Source organism: Delphinus delphis, chromosome 6, assembly GCF_949987515.2.
Source record: "Delphinus delphis chromosome 6, mDelDel1.2, whole genome shotgun sequence".
Classification (NCBI taxonomy): Eukaryota; Metazoa; Chordata; class Mammalia; order Artiodactyla; family Delphinidae; genus Delphinus; species Delphinus delphis.
In genome coordinates, this window is record NC_082688.1 from 56,035,172 (window position 1) to 56,056,089 (window position 20,918).

General features: G+C 34.3%; 1 protein-coding gene across 4 annotated transcripts in view; it reads right to left on the reverse strand.

Moving 5' to 3' along the window:
• BRD10 (bromodomain containing 10) overlaps positions 1-20,918 on the reverse strand; it is a 104,638-nt gene that overhangs the window by 19,060 nt on the left and 64,660 nt on the right. For 3 of the 4 annotated variants that reach the window (XM_060014727.1, XM_060014725.1, XM_060014728.1), the window contains one exon: positions 7,554-7,643. The exons of the other annotated variant lie outside the window; for it this stretch is intronic. In XM_060014727.1, coding sequence (XP_059870710.1) covers positions 7,554-7,643 — 90 coding nt within the window. The remainder of the gene's footprint in view (positions 1-7,553; positions 7,644-20,918) is intronic. 4 annotated transcript variants of the gene reach the window in all.

Sequence of the window (20,918 nt, forward strand, 5' to 3'; positions counted from 1 at the left end):
TTTTATAAAAGGACAGGAGTTAGCGCAACCAATCCTGATTAAAATTAAAAATTTATCCCCAGGATTGGCGATAAAAAGCTTAAGCTCTAAAGTGAATTCCTTGAGGATGAGGACTTTGTTTTAGTCTCTGAATTTCAACCAAGTTCCTTGGTATTATGAATAGTACACAGAAAACAGTGAGGAAGTATTTGCCTAATGAATAAGACTAGAATATGACAGGTAAAGAAACTTATTTATTTTATTTGTTGTACAAGGTTTCCGAAAGGTTATTTTAATTTTTTGAAAGCTTTAACTATGACAATTTAAAGACAGAGTGTTTTTCCCCCCACAGATGAGCTAGTTTTCAGTTTTGTTAACCATATCAAAAGATCTAGAATAAGAAAACAAGATACACAATGATGTAATTGCCAAAAACTTAAACAAAACTAATTTAAGGACAATTTAGATATTGATGCAACCATATCTACAACTAAAGTTATTAAGTTAATAAGGGCATATTCAGGATTCTGAATGTATCTAAAGTTCCTTATACTGTAGTAAAATAGACTTTTTACTCTAAATAGATGGCTATAAAATAATTTTGATTTGATGCCTCACTGAGCAAATGGGATATGGAGAGAAGAGGGAAAAATCCCAAAATCCTACACTATAATAGAGTAAAATTTCTTTGTTACAGGTGTTAGAAAATAAGATTAATGTATAATAATTTCTTTGCCTTATATCAAGCTTTTACTATATGCAACTATGATTTAGGGGTTCATATAAATTCATAAGTGAAGTTTTATACATAATTTGACTATATTTTACCATTTACCTGTGTATTATTTCTTACTATATCTTCACTTTTTAAGAATGTTTTCCATCATATTTTTAAAAATGAACAAAGAAAATACATATACAACCAAGTTATAACTTCATTTCCTATAATGAAGGTAAAAGGTAAAGGGTGACCATACTGAAAAGAGGCCATAAATCATAATGGATTGCAGACAGCTGAGATGGATCTGAAGCTAAGGTCAAGAATTCTTTTAACTATCTGAGAATCATAAAGGGTAAAGGTTAATACTGACATTCACAAGTTCCATCAAATATAAGTCTTAATTAGAAATATACGATATGATAAAATGGTCTCAATCATGGAATCTGGCATATGATTTCATTGATTTCTACCTAAGTGTCAAAACATCAACTTGTTTTCTCCCCATAATAAGCTGGCAGCAGCAACTTATGAGACACTAGGGCCCTGAGCAAAAACAGGCATATGCCAGGGTTCTGCAATCTCTGCACAACTGACATCTGAGGGCAATAAGTATTTGCTGTGCGGGGCTGTCAGGTGCACCGTAGGATCATTACAATGTAGAATATTTTTAGCAGCACGGCTGGCCTCTATCCATTAAATGCCAGTACCACCTCTTCAACTATGTGAATCAAAAATGTCTTCAGACATTCCCAAAGTCTCATAGCAGCGATAGGCAGGGGTGGGGTGGGCAGAATCATTACTCACTGATAAGCACCGGCTTTTACAAAACTCTGTGACCAAAAACTAGGGTGTCACTACCTCTGATCTAAGCTTCTGATTTCTCTAATGTTTGATCTAGCTAATGCACAGCCTTTGGTTAGGCAAGATTAAATGCTATTATTGTATTATGAATTTAAATTATTTTAAGAACATAATAGAGATTAATTTTATTCATGACTTGAAATTCCTTTCTAATTCTCTTAAACATGCCTTAAAAACATGCCTTTTGACATACTATAATAATTATGCATATATTTTTTGGATGTTTAAAAAATTTAACATTTCATGAATACTTCCATGTAGTAACAATGATCTACAAATATTTTATTTTACTAGCCATATGATATACCACTGTGTTAATATTATTGCTTGGTTAGTCATCTCCCTACTGTTGGACATATGGGCTTTTCCCAAATTTCTACTATTAGAGACAGTCTGCTGAACACACTATTGTGTAAATTACTTTTTTGAGGGGTAGGGGAGTAGGGTGAAAAATGAGGGAAAATGAAAGTTAAATATCAATTAGGATAATAGGATCAAAGAGTCCAGGCAATTTTATAGCTTTTCTTACATACTGAATATGAAATACAGAAATATTTGAAGTCTGTCTTAAAACTTGCTCAGTGTGGAGGTGCTTAACTGCTAAAAGGTGTATTAGAAAGACAGGGTATTATATTTAAAATTTTAGTTTATCTATATTGATAAGACTATCATTTATCATTTCATAATCCAGAAAAGCTTTCTTTTCTTATAACTTTTTTTTTTTGCTAAATGTTCCCTTTTCCTTATCTCTATACTGATTTTTCATTATCAAAAAGACTGAAACCTCTTTGAAGATCTAAATTATGATATAAAACATATGGAAATTAAGGAAATGTAAGAAAAAAAGGGTCACATGAGAAATTCAGAAATATAACCAGTTCTGTATTAGCCTGACAAAAATCTACCAAGTTTGATTATTTACACAGCAAAAATGTCTAATAAATTTCAAATACAATAGGATCAGGCAAATTTATCAATATCTTAGCTCTCTCTGGAAAACTAATAAATTTCCTAAATTAAAAAGACTACTTTCCAAATAATTAAGCAAAATGCAATTTTTCTCTCTTGACTAAAACCCCCCAAAAAAAAGAACCAATAAAATGTCATGATTTCTCCTTTAGGGCACTAAAAAAATCCTATGATCTAAATAATAATGAGATAGACAAAATGAAAGGATTTTGTCAAACTACATACTTCTATTTATATCAGTCAGATGTCTGGTATAGCACTGGAGGACGTAAAGGACGCTGAGTTCTCTTTGAATAAGCCTTTAAATGAAGTAATGGGATCAAGTGAACTAAAGCAAACTCAGAAAATTAAATCATTTTTTCTCTCCTCACATTATAAATCATAAGTAGAATTAGTTGTCTTGCAAGAATAAGTAAACAATCTAGATTTTAAAAGATTGTAAATCTTCCAGTACAATGAGTAGCTCAATGGCAAAACCTCTAAGAGATTAAGAAAGCTTTTTTAATGGAATGTTGACCTGGATGAGGAAATGGAGTAATTCTTCCTTGTTGCTTTGGTAGGAAAAACTATCTAGAAAGGCCCTGCAGAGGAGCTCCCAAAAGCAGCCAGGTTTTTAAACGAATCCACATTAAATCCTCTATCACATATGTAATTTCTATCTTTAGTAAGAGCATTTGTGACAACCAAATGTTTATATGGAATATGTCTTCCTTGTTACTGAAGCCATCGTAGATCTGAAAGCTGCTGCTGAATAATATTGGGTGGGCCAAAAGGTTCCTTTGATTTTTTCCGTAATATGGCTCTAGTGGCACTTAGCTGTCTTTAACTTCATTTGAAACAATTTTGTTAGATTATATGTGACAGCTGTCATATCAGTGTGGATTTAAAAAAGACAGACTTTTTTTTTTTTTCCGGCACGCGGGCCTCTGTTGTGGCCTCTCCCGTTGAGGAGCACAGGCTCCGGATGCGCAGGCTCAGCGGCCATGGCTCACGGGCCCAGCCGCTCCGCGGCATGTGGGATCTTCCCGGACCGGGTCATGAACCCGTGTCCCCTGCATCGGCAGGCGGACTCCCAACCACTGCGCCACCAGGGAAGCCCAAGACAGCCATTTTACTATTGAAGACGGAAGAAAAAAGCAACATTTTCAGCATATTATGCTTTATTATTTCGAGAAAGGTAAAAATGCAACTGAAACGCACAAAAAGATTTGTGCAGCGTATGGAGAAGGTGCTCTGACTGATCAAACGTGTCAAAAGTGGTTTGCAAAGTTTCGTGCTGGAGATTTCTCACTGGACGATGCTCCATAGTAAGGTAGACCAGTTGAAGCTGATAGTGATCAAATTGAAACAATAATTGAGAACAATCAACATTATACCACGCAGGAAATTGCTGACATACTTAAAATATCCAAATCAAGCGTTGAAAATCATTTGCATCAGCTTGGTTATGCGAATTGTTTTGATGTTTGGGTTCCACATAAGTTAAGCAAAAAACCTTCTTGACCATATTTCTACATGCGATTCTCTACTGAAATGTAAAGAAAACGTTCTGTTTTTAAAACAAATTGTGACCTGCGATGAAAAGTGGATACTGTACAATAAAGTGGAATGGAAGAGATCGTGGGGCAAGCAAAATGAACGACCGCCAACCACACCAAAGGCCGGTCGTCATCCAAAGAAGGTGATGTTGTGTATATAAGTGGGACTGGAAGGGAGTCCTCTATTATGAACTCATTCTGGAAAGCCAAACAATTAACTCCAACAAGTACTGCTCCCAATTACACCAAGTGAAAGCAGCACTCGCTGAAAAGCATCCAGAATTAGTCAACAGAAAACGCATAATCTTCCATCAGGATAACGCAGCACTGCATGTTTCTTTGATGACCAGGCAAAACTGTTACAGCTTGGCTGGGAAGTTCTAATTCATCTGCCGTATTCACCAGATATTGCACCTTTAGATTTCCATTTATTTCGGTCTTTAAGAAATTCTATTAATGGAAAAAATTTCAATTCCCCGGAAGACTATAAAAGGCACCTGGAACAGTTCTTTGCTCAAAAAGATAAAAAGTATTTCAGGAACTATGAACTTGCCTAAAAAATGGCAGAAGGTAGTGGAACAAAAGGGTGAATACGCTGTTCAATAAAGTTCTTGGTGAAAATGAAAAATGTGTCTTTTATTTTTACTTAAAAAACAGAAGGCACTTTTTGGCCCACCCAAAAGAATTGTTTTGACTCTAAACACTATTTTTTACAGTGATATCCTCTCATGAAGATCAATATTAATATTTCATTTGTCTGGCAATAGTGAAGGAAGCTCACCAAGCAAGGAATAAGCAAAATGGCTATCACTATTGCCAAGTTCATATATTTCATTAATAAAATTCCTCAGGTCCTTACTATGAGCCTAATTCTAATAATGCGGATACTTGCTTTGTAACCGACAGTATATCAGCTAGGGCGAGTACATGGACACACATAAGAAATGACAGGCTGACAATGAAGAGACAGAACAAAAGCAAAAAAACAAGCAGACAAAAACCTTCAAAATACATAATCTAAAGGCCTATTGGTGAATGTTTAGAGTAACTGAGATCAATAGATTTTTAGGGTATCAGTACAATTATGGATATTCATAATGATCCCTGAGTCATCAAAAAAGTGTTAAATTATGTTCAGTATAAAGGAGGCAGGGAAATTTTTTCATTAAATGATTAAAGGAAGAATTTTAGTACTGAAGGTTTAGGTTTCAGCTTCCTAGAAAATGCAATTAAGTGGAACCCCTTATTCCCAAGTGATGACAGACAAATAAACTGGTATTCTCCAATACTAACATAAAAATTCAATAAAGTGAACTATTACAATAACATTTATCACACTCAGTATCAGCTTTTGTAAAAAAAAATAAGGAATGGCACTGAGATGCAAACTTCTACTATTATTTCCTTTATGCTGTGTGGCCATTTCATTGATTGAGATAAGTTGTTCATGAAAACAGTTGTTTAGTCAGGTAATTTAAGGGGAAAGTAGCCTGTATACTGGTAATCTCAATAACATTATCCCCACTAAGTTCAGTTCCAAGAATTTCTATTTCTTGAAGAGCAGAAAACATATTTTAAAACTAATATGCAAATATCAAGGGTCATGGACAAGTTAAAAATTTAGAGACATAAAATCTAATCAGTTAAAACCCATACATAACCTAAAATTTTCTGATAAACATGTCCCCAAGGACTATAGAGTCAAATATTTGTAATTTATGTTTTCTTTTACTCTTGTACTTGTTCCTGTGAAGGAAGGCAATATGTTTATACCTCATACCACCAATGGAAGGGGGGTGGATGGCTTTACAGGAAAACTCAAGGATGCCTGCAAAAGTCTTTTTCTCTTACAATACATACTATAAATAAGTATATAAGCCAATTATGCTTAAAACTATCCATTAAGAAGAAAACCCTAATTCATAATATGGGAACAAATTAAAATGCATATGTTATTGTCTAACTGCAGCTAATAAAAACCAATTAGCAAATTTAATTAACAGAATTCTGTTTAGAGTCATGAAGTATGGACTAAATGGCTTCTGCAAAAAAACTATAAATAAAACCCTGATTAAGACTATTCTTTCCTATTAAAGAACAGAATCAGTCCTTTATAAGCATACATATAAAATATATTAAAAAAACACTTTTGGCTGATGAAAAAATATTTTAATATAGTTTGAGAAATACATCACAGAGATAAGTTTTAAAACAACACTTGGGGTTCATTCCATATGAAGAGATTGCTGATATACTCAAAACAAAACAAAAAACCCCTCACAGTCTAATAAGGATTCAAACCATTTTTAATGGAAATAATTGTAAAATATACAGTTTTCTGCATTCTCAGATTATATATTGTACACAATGTGTATTGAACATGTTTTCTTCTTAATTGATGGCTATCAGTATGAACATTATCCCACCTCTTAGATTATAGCTATACTCTCAGGGGTATCATATGAGTGACTTCCAAAATGCTTAAGGCTGTTTTACTTCTGTATTAAACGACCTCAGAAGGTTGTACTTTTATGGTACTTTAATTTCCTTCCTTCAGAATGCTACCAATATGTTCCTTCTGAACAGCATATAAAATGACTTTAACAAATCTGCTGATATGAATGAAGCTTGCTGTATCACTAACCTTATTATCATACATCATTCTAGATTAACAGGTTCTGAGCAAAGACCTAAAAGTGGTTTCATGATGTTCCTAAGGCATAAAACAAAGGGATTTTTTTTTAATGGTGATTGATTTTTTTCAATGCTTAAAGCCTTCTCCATTTATTTATTGGTATGTAATTGTGTTTCAAATCTATAACACAATTATAAATGTCAGTTAAATGGGTATTACTGATTTCATAAATAATTGTTTTACCAAGTGTTGAGTGAATAAAAATAATGCCCCTTATACTCTAGTCTCTCAAGAACAATAAAAAGTGAAGGTAAAGATTAATTGTGAATTTAGTATAGTGAAAGTTAAAAAAAGACCTTCAGCTGATAAAGGTTCTTAAAAAAGACATATTGTTAAGCATGTATCAAAAACATCTGGGGCAAGATTAAACAATTTACATATGTTATTTATGTCAGAGCTAATTGAAATTTTATGTTACTAAGCAATAAACTTCCATTAAAAACATATAATTATAATTAAGAATAATTATATTATTATAATATATAATAAGGTAAGCACTACCCAAAAAACTACCAGTCAGAAAACAACCAACCAGTATACTGGGAAATATCTAAAACTATACCTGATATAAACCAGGCAAACAAAATTAATTTACTTGCCCCAGCACCATTTTTGTGTATTAAAAATGAAAACTAGACCACATAGGAGAAATAAAGGAAACAATGTTTCTATTTTTCATTGCAAATTTTTATGTAACTCAGGACAACAAGATTTAAAAAGGCTTTAGGAAGAAGCAGGAATAAATTTTAATGCTGACAATAATAGATAGAACTTTTGGATCAACACCTACCGATTTTTTTCTACTGTTTTCCAGATCTTTGAGTTCATTCTCGATTTTTGTGATTAATTCCCTGAGTTCATCAAGATTAGTGCAAATAAGCTAAAATAAAACACAAAAACACAGCTTGATAACACATAATATAAAACACCCAAAATGTGGTAACAGAATTTGTTTTAACACACACTGAATTCACAATTATTTGTCTTTGTAACAGCAAAATGCAAAGAAAGCTCCGCAGTTTATATTTTAAAAGGTATTTACTTGTTATGATGTATGAACTTCAGGCTTTCACCCCACATCCCCACCTTTCAGTTTGCTTTATAATCCAGATACTTTTTTTTTTTTTTTTTAACATTCTTAACTTTCAGCCCAGAATGACAAAGATCTGGAAACTCACCCTAGATTTCACAGGTTACTGAATCACCTTTAAGAAATGCTTCATCAAGCAGTCTCCTAGCAGGTGAATAAATGCACCCCTGGAGAACTATCATTTTACCTTTGCTTTGGTTGCTAACTATACAATTTAACAAATTGCATTACTGCTGTTGGGATTGCTAATAAAGAGGGACTTCAACTATATGAATATATTCAAAGAAGTTAATGAAATTATGTATACATTCTTAATATGATCTTCTTAGTAGTCCTTAATAAGACCATCTCCAGAGATAGCATCTATTTCCTTTCATAATTATGTGGCTCATTTAATTTCACCTTGGTAATGCTGGCAAATGGCCAAAACACTTGGTCTTTAGTTATTAATTAATAATCAAACTAGTTTGGCTTAATTACTAAAGATTTAAACAGTGAAGTGTCAGCAGCAATAACAAAAATATTAGTAACTACATTTTAGTTCTTGTATAATTATACTGAATTTTTCCAATTTGATACATTTTACTTTTTTTTCTAAAATAATTTAAGCTTATATTTTAAAAAATCTGTTGTGAAAAAGAAATAGAAGATTTCTAAAAGATAACTGCAACCACATATAGAGGAAAAGTTTTAATGAAAATCTTGTAATGTTTATACTGTGTGATAATGAAAAATAAACCCACTATACTTATAAAGCTACTAATTCATCATTAAATTTTTATCAGTCCCATGTTTCTTACATTCATTAATTTCTTGTAAGGGTGTTGTTTTCCTAAAAGGTATATTTTCTTTTAAAAGAAAACAAACAAAAACAACAAAAGCAAAAGTAGGTTACAACAAGATCATTCCTCATGACTGTGTGACAAAAATGAGAGACTAGGAGCACCGACACTTTCTTTATCATTAAGTTGAACCATATGAAATCGCTGATATGCCTTTGATCTACAAAAATGGCAACATGGTTCAACGTAATAGACAAAGAAAAAGTTATCACAGATAATATAAATTATACTTAGTATTAACAATTATTAGAAACATCTACATAATTTCAAACTCACAGAACTGACAAAGCAGGTAAAATATGTATTTAAGTAACCCAAATTAAATAATTTCAGAATAGAAAACAGTATGAGATGATGTAGTAGGACAGTGCAGCTGATATTTATTACACACTACACATTTCCATCTGCCAAATCTAGAATTATGGAAGAAATGCTGATGGTTAAGCAGTGCACTAGCTAATTAGCTAAGTGCCTCTAGAACTAGATAATGTCTTCAACTTCTGTTATATCACTAAAACCTCAGAACCATGCTGGCCCTACACCAGGTTTCTAGAAAGTACTCAATGGGAACTAAACTTTCCATTGTATAATCTGCTATTATGACTACCATGTCAAATTTGCCACAGAGCTTGTAGATGGTTACACCCTTTTCACTGAACTTGATGTATTAGTCAATAGCACACCATGGATTTCTCATTTGCACATATGGCAAAGCTCAGAGGAGTTTTCACTTGCATCTCAGCTGTCTCATTACACATGGAGTAAGGGTACATTTTGCATGTACGTTGTAGAAACTTACGGTAACAATGAAAACATATACCCCTACACCTGACCACATCCTAAAAAATTTAAGATCTTTTAATTAGCAAGCAAATATTTACATTCTGTTTAAGGGAACAGATACCACAGTTGTGAAGTCAAATCAGGAATGATTTCCACAGCCTAAGAGCTATAAGTAAGCTGTACTACATCAGTGCTTCTCAAACTTTAACGTGCATAAGGATCATCTGGGAATCTTGTTAAAAGGAGGTTTTTGATTTAGTAGGTCTGAAGCAGGACACAGGATTCTGCATTTCTAACAAGTTCCCAGGTATGGTCTGAAGATCACATTTTTAAGCAATAATGTATTAAATGATTATGAATTACAAATCTGCATGGCTATGGAAACATGCTAGTAGTATGGAGCTAAATGAGTATGAAAATTCAAAAAGATTAATTTCCAAATAGGGGATGGAATAGTGAATTAAATGCACAATGGTAAGACAAATGTTTCTTAAATGACATGACTCAAACATAACTTTTGCTGAATTTGAGGGTCAAAATATTTTTAGCAACATTTACTTTGAAGTTATCTTAAAATAACTTAATATCTACATGACAATTTATACTCTTTATATACTAATATATACCTCTCTTTACATATATACATAATACCTAATATATATACCCAAAATATACAGTCAAGATATTAGAAAATTCTTGTATGGGAACATAATTCTAATTTTATTACTGATATCAAGGGAAAAATAATTTGATTTATACCAATTCTGTCATATATACACTCTATTCCTTCTCTCTACAAAGTAAGGCATATGTGTGGCGTTTAAACTCAATTCATTTTCAAATGGTGCTTTTAAAAATAGAGTCAATCCAATAAGAAATGTTCACCTCAATAAGGAGAACAGATGCATTATTTGAACAAAGCAAAACAGCTTATTAAGACCTCCTTCTCATTACCTTACATTTGAAAAAAATATCTAAGGCTCGGTGCCTCCAGGGGTAAAAAGGAAAGCTCCATAGCAGCTTGGATTACAGCTGGGTCACACTGCCAACACTCATAGGAGAAGGTTTTCAGTCATACTGCAGAGGTTAGACGAAGAGCTTTATCCCCCAGGAAGAACCTTTTCAAGGATGTCACACTCTCCCTCAAATTAACCTTTCACTTGATGCAACCCATGAGAGAGTCACAAAATCATAAATCTTATTAGAGCTGAAAGGAACCGCCCCCAAAATGTGATTTGGTCCAAACCCTGGCAAAGGCTAAAAAGGTGTATCTCCAATTCATATACAAGCTAGTTAAAATTAACAGAGATAAAGTAACCTAAGATGACACACTCAGAGAGAAAACCATGGAACCTAGGACTCCTCCTCCTACTAGATCATATTCTTTAAGGGTTCCCTCTAAACAAAATAAAACAAAAAAACTAACAATAATTGAACATGTATTATAGTTTTAAGAATTAATTTATACCTAAGCTTTCACTTCTATTAAATGGTAAATATTAAAAGGCCCTCTCTCCAACTCAAGAAGCAGAAGTGTGTGTATACAGTGAGGGAGGGGAGGTCCTATAGAGATTGAAAGAACTCCATGACCACATCTCAGAAAAATTACAAAGTAAATTATTTCTTATTTTATCACTACTTCAAGCTAGATATTATGCCCTTTGGGTATAAACTCAATAGGTTTGACAGGTATTTACTTTATTGATTCCAAAAAGGACACAAATAAGGTAGCATACAAAAGTAAAAGAATATAGTAAATTACATTAAAAAGCAAAAGGAAAACAATGCAGTCAAAATGAATAGGTCCAAATAAAATGGATCACATTTACTACCACTCTAATGAAACACTCCAATAATTTATTTAAAAAATTATAAGTAAAAGAATAAATGCATGGTGTAAATTCAAAATCTATATTATATTTAAAATAAAATTATATTGACATCTGTTAAGACTATGATGACAGGAAAATTCCTTCTCACTTCTATGATCATCATATCAGCAATACTGACTACTTCAAAACTTGCAAATGAAGATATCATGTGTGACATGACAAGTAAGTCTGATTAACAAGTTAAAACATTTTATACCACTATGTGATTAAAACCTGATGTTTCTCTCAATGTACTATATATGAAAATGGAAAAAATTTTAAGGGGAAAGTAAAACCCCATGATGTTAAAAGTGAAACAAAAAGCTGAAGTTGAAAATACTCATTTTATTAGGATACATTTCACATGAATGAAGAACAAATGAGAAGGATAAGGATGTGTAAAGAAAAATAGTTTTAAAGAAAAAAGGTAGCAATTCAAAATAACAATACAATCAAAAGGTCCTTAACTCAGTGAAGCAGTTAAACTCTAATTTTACTTTTGGTCCCAATTTGTCACATTGAAGATAGTACTTTATTTCATATCCCTTAGTTTCTCCATTGGTTAAACGGAAAAATAGAGTTTTTTCAGAGGTATGTTGGATCAGTGAGTTTATGCTTATGTTTAAAAATACTACTACTATGTAAGTCTTAGTCAACAGCTGGATTCTGGATTTCCTTTGCAAAGGAGCCTTTCGAATAAGTCACATATATGGAATAGGAACAAGTACACATGACATGAAAGATTTTGATTACCAACAAAAAGCAGAGTCACGGTAACTAAGGCTTTTAAATTATTTTAAAGACTTATCTTATTGAGACTTGACAAACTAAGCTTTAAGAATACTTTCTGGGACCTTCAAGATGGCAGAGGAGTAAGACGTGGAGATCACCTTCCTCCCCCTAGATACATCAGAAATACATCTACATATGGAACAAATCCTATAGAACACCTACTAAACGCTGGCAGAAGACCTCAGACTTCCCAAAAGATATATATATTTTTTATCCTTTGTCTCTTTTTGTGAGTGTGTATGTGTATGCTTTTGTGTGATTTTCTCTGTATAGCTTTGCTTTTACCATTTGTCCTAGGGTTCTCTCTGTCCTTTTTTTTTTTAGTATAGTTTTTAGCACTTGTTATCATTGGTGGATTTGTTTATTGGTTTGGTTGCTCTCTCTTTTTTCTATGACTTTTTAATTTTTAATAATTTTTTAAAATTTTAATAACTTTACTTTATTATTATTTTTCTTTCTTTCTTTTCCTTTTTCTCCTTTTTCTTCTGAGCCGTGTGGCTGACACGGTCTTGGCGCTCCAGCCAGGTGTCAGGCCTGTGCCTCTGAGGTGGGAGGGCCGAGTTCAGGACAGTGGTCCACCAGAGACCTCCCAGCTCCACGTAATATCAAATGGCAAAAGTGCTTCCAGAGATCTCCATCTCAATGATAAGACCTACCTCCACTCAACAACCAGCAAGCTACAGTGCTGGACACCCTATGCCAAACAACTAGCAAGACAGGAACACAACCCCACACATTAGCAGAGAGGCTGCCTAAAATCATAATAAGGTCACAGACACCCCAAAACACACCACCAGATGTGGTCCTGCCCACCAGAAAGACAAGATCCAGCTTCATCCACCAGAACACAGGCACTAGTCCCCTCCACCACAAAGCCGACATAACCCACTGAACCAACCTTAGCCACAGGGGGCAGACACCAAAAACAACGGGAACCACGAAGCTGCAGCCTGCGAAAAGGAGACCCCAAACACAGTAAGATAAGCAAAATGAGAAGACAGAGAAACACACAGCAGATGAAGCATCAAGGTAAAAACCCACCTGACCAAACAAATGAAGAAGAAATAGGCAGTCTACCTGAAAAAGAATTCAGAATAATGAGAGTAAAGATGATCCAAAATCTAGGAAATAGAATGGAGAAAATACAAGAAACATTTAACAAGGACCCAGAAGAACTAAAGAGCAAACAAATAATGATGAACAACACAATAAATGAAATTAAGAATTCTCTAGAAGGAATCAATAGCAGAATAACTGAGGCAGAAGAACAGATAAGTGACTGGAAGATAAAATAGTGGAAATAACTACCACAGAGCAGAATAAAGAAAAAAGAATGAAACAACTGAGGACAGTCTCAGAGACCTCTGGGACAACATTAAACGCACAAATATTCGAATGATAGGGGTCCCAGAAGAAGAGAAAAAGAAAGGGACTGAGAAAATATTTGAAGAGATTATAGTGGAAAAGTCCCCCAGTATGGGAAAGGAAGGAGTCAATAAAGTCCATGAAGCGCAGAGAGTCACATACAGGATGAATGAAAGGAGAAACACGCCAAGACACGTATGAATCAAACTATCAAAAATTAAATACAAAGAAAAAATATTAAAAGCAGCAAGGGAAAAGCAATGATTAGTATACAAGGGAATCCCCATGAGGTTACCAGCAGATCTTCCAGCAGAAACTCTGCAAGCCAGAGCAAGCGGCAGGACATATTTAAAGTGATGAAAGGGAAAAACCTACAACTAAGATTACTCTACCCAGCAAGGATCTCATTCAGATTTGATGGAGAAATTAAAACTTTTACAGACAAGCAAAAGCTAACAGAATTCAGTGTCACCAAACCAGCTTTACAACAAATGCTAAAGGAACTTCTCTAGGCAGGAAACACAAGAGAAGGAAGAGACCTATGATAACAAACCCAAAACAATTAAGAAAATGGTAATAGGAACAAACATATTGATAACTACTTTAAATGTAAATAGATTAATCTCCCACCAACAGACATAGACTGGCTGAATGGATACAAAAACAAGACCCATATATATGCTGTCTACAAGAGACCCACTTCAGACCTAGGGACACATACAGACTAAAAGTGAGGGGATGTAAAAGATATTCCATGCAAATGGAAATCAAAAGAAAGCTGGAGTAGCAAGCCTCATATCAAACAAAATAGACTGTAAAATAAAGACTATTACAAGAGACAAAGAAGGACATTACAGAATGATCAAGGGATCAATCCAAGAAGAAGATATAATAATTGTAAATATTTATGCACCCAACATAGGCGCACCTCAAAACATAAGGCAAATGCTAACAGCCATAAACGAGGAAACTGACAGTAACACAATCATAGCAGGGGACTTTAACACCCCACTTTCACCAATGGACAGATCATCCAAAATGAAAATAAATAAGGAAATCACAAGCTTTAACAATACATTAAACAAGATGGACTTAATTGATATCTATAGGACATTCCATCCAAAAAGAGCAGATTACACTTTCTTTTCAACTGCTCATGGAACATTCTCCAGGATAGATCATATCTTGGGTCACAAATCAAGCCTTGCTAATTTTAAGAAAATTGAAATCGTATCGAGTATCTTTTCTGACCACAACGCTATGAGACTAGATATCAATTACAGGTAAAAATCTGTAAAAAATACAAACACATGGAGGCTAAATACACTACTAAATAACCAAGAGATCACTGAGGAAATCATAAAATACCTAGAAACAAATGACAATGAAAACACGACGACCCAAAACCTATGGGATGCAGCAAAAGCAGTCCTAAGAGGGAAGTTTATAGCAATACAATCCTACCTCAAGAAACAAGAAAAATCTCAAATAAACAACCTAACCTTCCACCTAAAGCAATTAGAGAAAGAAGAACAAAAAAACCCTGAAGTTAGCAGAAGGAAAGAAACCGTAAAGATCAGATCAGAAATAAATGAAAAAGAAATGAAGGAAATGATAGCAAAGATCAATAAAACTAAAAGCTGGTTCTTTGAGAAGATAAACAAAATTGATAAACCATTAGCCAGACTCATCAAGAAAAAAAGGGAGAAGACTCAAGTGAATAGGATTAGAAATGAAAAAGGAGAAGTAACAACTGACACTGAAGAAATACAGAGGATCATGAGAGATTACTACAAGCAACTCTATGCCAATAAAATGGACAATCTGGAAGAAATGGACAAATTCTTAGAAAAGCACAACCTTCTGAGACTGAACCAGGAAGAAACGGAAAATATAAACAGACCAGTCACAAGCACTGAAATTGAGACTGTGATTAAAAGTCTTCCAACAAACAAAAGCCCAGGACCAGATGGCTTCACAGGCGAATTCTATCAAACATTTAGTGAAGAGCTAACACCTATCCTTCTCAAATTCTTCCAAAATATAGCAGAGGGAGGAACACTCCCAAACTCATTCTACAAGGCCACCATCACCCTGATACCAAAACCAGACAAAGATGTCACAAAGACAGAAAACTACAGGCCAATATCACTGATGAACACAGATGCAAAAATCCTCAACAAAATACTAGCAAACAGAATCCAACAGCACATTAAAAGGATCATACACCATGATCAAGTGGGGTTTATCCCAGGAATGCAAGGATTCTTCAATATATGCAAATCAATGTGATAAACCATATTAACAAACTGAAGGAGAAAAACCACATGATCATCTCAATAGATGCAGAGAAAGCTTTCGACAAAATTCTACACCCATTTATGATAAAAACCCTCCAGAAAGTAGGCAAAGAGGGAACCTATCTCAACATAATAAAGGCCATATATGACAAACCCACACCCATATGGTCACCTTATTTTTGATAAAGGAGGCAAGAATATACAATGGAGAAAAGACAGCCTCCTCAATAAGTGGTGCTGGGAAAACCAGACAGCTACATGTAAAAGAATGAAATTAGAACACACCCTAACACCATACACAAAAATGAACTCAAAATGGATTTAAGACCCAAAGGGAAGGCCAGACATTATAAAACTCTTAGAGGAAAACATAGGCAGAACACTCTATGACATAAATCACAGCAAGATCCTTTCTGACCCACCTCCTAGGGAAATAGAAATAAAAACAAGAAACAAATGGGACCTAATGAAAATTAAAAGCTTTTGCACAGCAAAGGGAAACATGTCAAGACAAAAAGACAACCCGGAGAATGGTTGAAAATATTTGCAAATGATGCACTGACAAAGGATTAATCTCCAAAATATACAAGCAGCTCATGCAGCTTAATATCAAAAAACAAACAACCCAATCCAAAAATGGGCAGAAGACCTAAACAGACATTTCTCCAAAGAAGATATACAGACTGCCAACAAACATATGAAAGGATGCTCAACATCACTAATCATTAGAGAAGTGCAAATCAAAACTACAATGAGGTATCACCTCACACCAATCAGAATGGCCATCACCAAAAAATCTACAAACAACTGCTGGAGAGGGTCTGGAGTAAAGGGAACCGTCTTGCACTGTTGGTGGGGATGTAAATTGATACAGTCACTACGGAGAACAGTATGGAGGTTCCTTAAAAAATCTAAAAATAGAATTACCATATGACCCAGCAATCCCACTACTGGGCATATACCCTGGAAACCATAATTCAAAAAGAGTCATTCATGTACCCCAATGTTCACTGAAGCTCTATTTACAACAGCCAGGACACGAAAGCAACCTAAGTGTCCATCCACAGATGAATGGATAAAGAAGATGTGGCACATACATACAATGGAATACTACTCAGCCATAAAAGGAAACGAAATTGAGTTATTTGTAATGAGGTGGATGGACCTAGAGTCTGTCATACAGAGTGAACTAAGGCAGAAAGAGAAAAACAAATACTGTATGCTAACACATATATATGGAATCTGAAAGAAAAAAATGGTTCTGGGCTTCCCTGGTGGCACAGTGGTTGGGAGTCCGCCTGCCGATGTAGGGGACGCGGGTTCGTGTCCCGTCCGGTAGGATTCCACATGCTGCGGAGCGGTTGGGCCCGTGAGCCATGGCCGCTGAGCCTGCGCGTCCGGAGCCTGTGCTCCGCAACGGGAGAGGCCACATCAGTGAGAGGCCCGCATACCGCAACAAAAAAAAAAAAAAAAAAAAAAAAAAATGGTTCTGAAGAACCTAGGGCCAGGACAGGAATAAAGTCACAGAAGTAGAGAATGGACTTGAGGACATGGGGAGTGGGAAGGGTAAGCTGGGAAGAAGTGAGAGAGTGGCATGGACATATACACACTATCAAATGTAAAATAGATAGCTAGTGGGAAGCAGCCACATAGCACAGGGAGATCAGCTCAGTGTTTTGTGACCACCTCCAGGGGTGGGATAGGGAGGGTGGGAGGGAGACGCAAGAGGGAGGAGATATGGGGATATATGTGTATGTATAGCTGATTCACTTTGATATAAAGCAAAAACTAACACACCATTATAAAGCAATTATACTCCAATAAAGATGCTAAAAAAAAAAATATATATATATAAAGAACACTTTGTATGACTGTTATAACTGTGTACAAAAAGAGAATTCACATATTAAACTTCTCTCTCAAATATTAAACAAATTAAAAGGCTCCTGGGTAAAAATGAACTTTATTAAGAAAATCAATATTCACTTTTCAATATAAAAGTCTTACATTATAAAACTAACACAGAGGGCTTCCCTGGTGGCGCAGTGGTTGAGAGTCCGCCTGCCGATGCAGGGGACGTGAGTTCGTGCCCCGGTCCAGGAAGATCCCACATGCCGCGGAGCGGCTGGGCCCGTGAGCCATGGCCGCTGAGCCTGCGCGTCCGGAGCCTGTGCTCCGCAACGGGAGAGGCCACAACAGTGAGAGGCCCGCGTACCGCAAAAAAAAAAAAAAAAAAAAAAAACTAACACAGAAAAACAAAAAATAATTTAGTCAGTTTAACAGAGTAATCAGTAACTGTTAAATTTGACATAAAAGTTTTTATCACCAACATGCTAAAGACTAAAAATAAAAATATTTCCTAACTTTTTACAATTATTGCTAAGTAGAAAAACATGACAAGTTCCCCTATATGCCAAATGTATAACCCGACATAACACTAGAGTAGGGAGGGCTCAGCATAAGTTTTCCCTCTAATATAATGATGCAAATAATATTACCCAGTTTTTCACTTTTGAAATACTTTTATGCTTAATGATGAAATTTCATGATTTATAAAATATGACCAAATCTGAGATTTATTTCAAGGTCTTAAGTTCCTGGAAAAAGTGGTAAAGGTCAGTAATAGATGCTCTTAATTGATTGATTTTCCTGCTCATAAACACAGTACTTTTCGTCTAAAGCATCTGGCATGCTTATTTGAAAAAATAAATAAGATAATAAAACAGTAAGTTCTATCGTTTAATCCTCACAACAATCCTAGGAGTGGGAACTATTATTATTCCATTGTACAGATGAGGAATTGGAAGCCTTGAGCAGTTAAGTAACTTACCTAAGGTTATCAAGTTAGGGCTAAGATGGCATTCGAACCTAAGTAGCCTGGTTCCAGAATCCATATGCTTAAGCACTATCCAGATTACTGACATCCACCTAGACCCACTGAATCAAGGATGGACCCTTAGAGGATGAAACCCAGGATTTTTCATTTTTAATAAAAGTATCAGATTATTTTTATACTATTTAAAGTTTGAGAACCACTGATATAACTGCTAGGAAAAACTGGTACAGATATGGGTAGTCCCATTATAATATATACACAAATATAAATACAATAGGTCTTTGACTGCTTACAGTGTATACTTTAAATAGGGGTGGGATGATTATTTTTTCACACTGAGGTATAGATATTTTAGTTGTGTATATAAATAAACACGGATTCTTCCTGAAGCAAACAGGCTTATAGGTTTGATCTAGTTTTAAAAAAGTCAACAACCACTATCAAATTAAAAAGTAGCTGAGGTCAAAACAGGATTCACTTTTTTAATTCACCAGAACTTAAATACAACAACTACAAAAATCAAAATTTCACACAATTTAATTCCTGGATATGTTTCTGAGGTGCTAAATGTCATACTGCTAGAGCTTTTGAGAAGGAAATAAATTCAGTTCTTTGTTATATAATAACCAGTCTTCTTATATGTAGGAGTCTTTCAAATAATTAAAGAAACAAACTACATAGAATTATTATGAGAGGCAAAACTATAAGTTTTGCATGTAACAATAAAGTTTACTAGTGACTAATACTATGTCCTATTCTTTGCTTGGTTGAAGCAAATGACCTATTTCCTGGGAAATAGCTGTCAATTTTCTTTCTCAGTAATACCATGGTATTTAAATTGTAAACCAGGCATAAGAACAACTGTTCTCATAAGTCTATTTCCCAACCCTAGCCACACACACACACACACACACACACACACACACACACACACACACAAACACACCCCTCTCTCACCCCCAACCCCGCCTTCTTTCTAGGACACCTTAAGAACCAGGAAGAGTACTTTATTTTAAACAGTTCAATCTAGCAAAACATGTACTTTTGACCTTAAGTTTCTGAGTGGTAAGCAAATGGTCGGTAACTAACTAAAAACATCATTTACGACAGTGTTTTTCATACTTTTTTGCCCCCAACCCATGGTCAAAAATACATTTACACTGCATGTCAGTAAACACACACAATGGAAACCAAAGTTTTATGAAACAATATTACCCTTATTATATTTGAAACTCTTAAAATTTCTATTTTAATTTTGTTAGCTTAAAAAAGAAATGCTGGTCATGCAATCCACTAAGCTGATTTCATGCCTCACTAATGAATACCACCTGCAATTAAAAAAAAAACAAATCAAAAACTGTCTATGCTGTCTATGCTGTCTGTGCCACTTATTACATATAAAAATCCATCCATTAATACAGGAATGAAGGGGAATATCAACAGTGGACCAGATCTGTTCTGAGATCCATACTGCCAGGATGAATACTTTGAGGGATTAAGGAAAAAATGAGTGGGAGAAATAGCAAAGGCTAGCATGAAATCAGTGGAAGAATGAATGACAATATACTATTATAGCATTAAATAACACACACAAGCAATGGTAGAAAAGCCTCTAAGTAAACAGTAAATACACTTTTTTGTTTTTAACTGAATATGCTGGAACCAAGGTTACTTTATATAAAAGGATTTTGTAGAAATGGTTGTAATTCATCCTAAGGATGTCATTAAAAATACTCTAAAATACTAAAAGAAAAATATGTCTATTTTCTTTTACTGTTCATTTAAAAGTATTAAATTTTACCAATTAGTAGCTTCCATAAAAAACACTTCCAAAATAGAATTTTTACTGAAAAAAAGATGTGTCTACATTTTTGGATACAGGTAACTGTAAAACTCACATTACATATTATCAATATTTTCATAGTTATTACTCCTTTACTTTCTTCTTTAGTTTTGAGACTCACAGAAATTCATTTTAACATCACTTTTTTTTTGGCAATTAAGTGTTAATTTTATAATCTAAACCAGAAATAGATTGGACACGCTAATACAAAGAAAAATTTTAAAGAAATAGTCATTTGTTGTAGAAACTCATCTTTCATAAAGTAGAAAATAAAAGTATTATTTAACTAGGGTGAACTTCTCTGCTTATTCTAGTATCAACTACAAACAGAAAACTCTTCACATAATCAGATAGCAGTACATACAAGTACTTTTTTCTTTTTGCAGAAATGTTTAAAAAACCATTCAATTAACGTTTACTTAATATTCTCTCT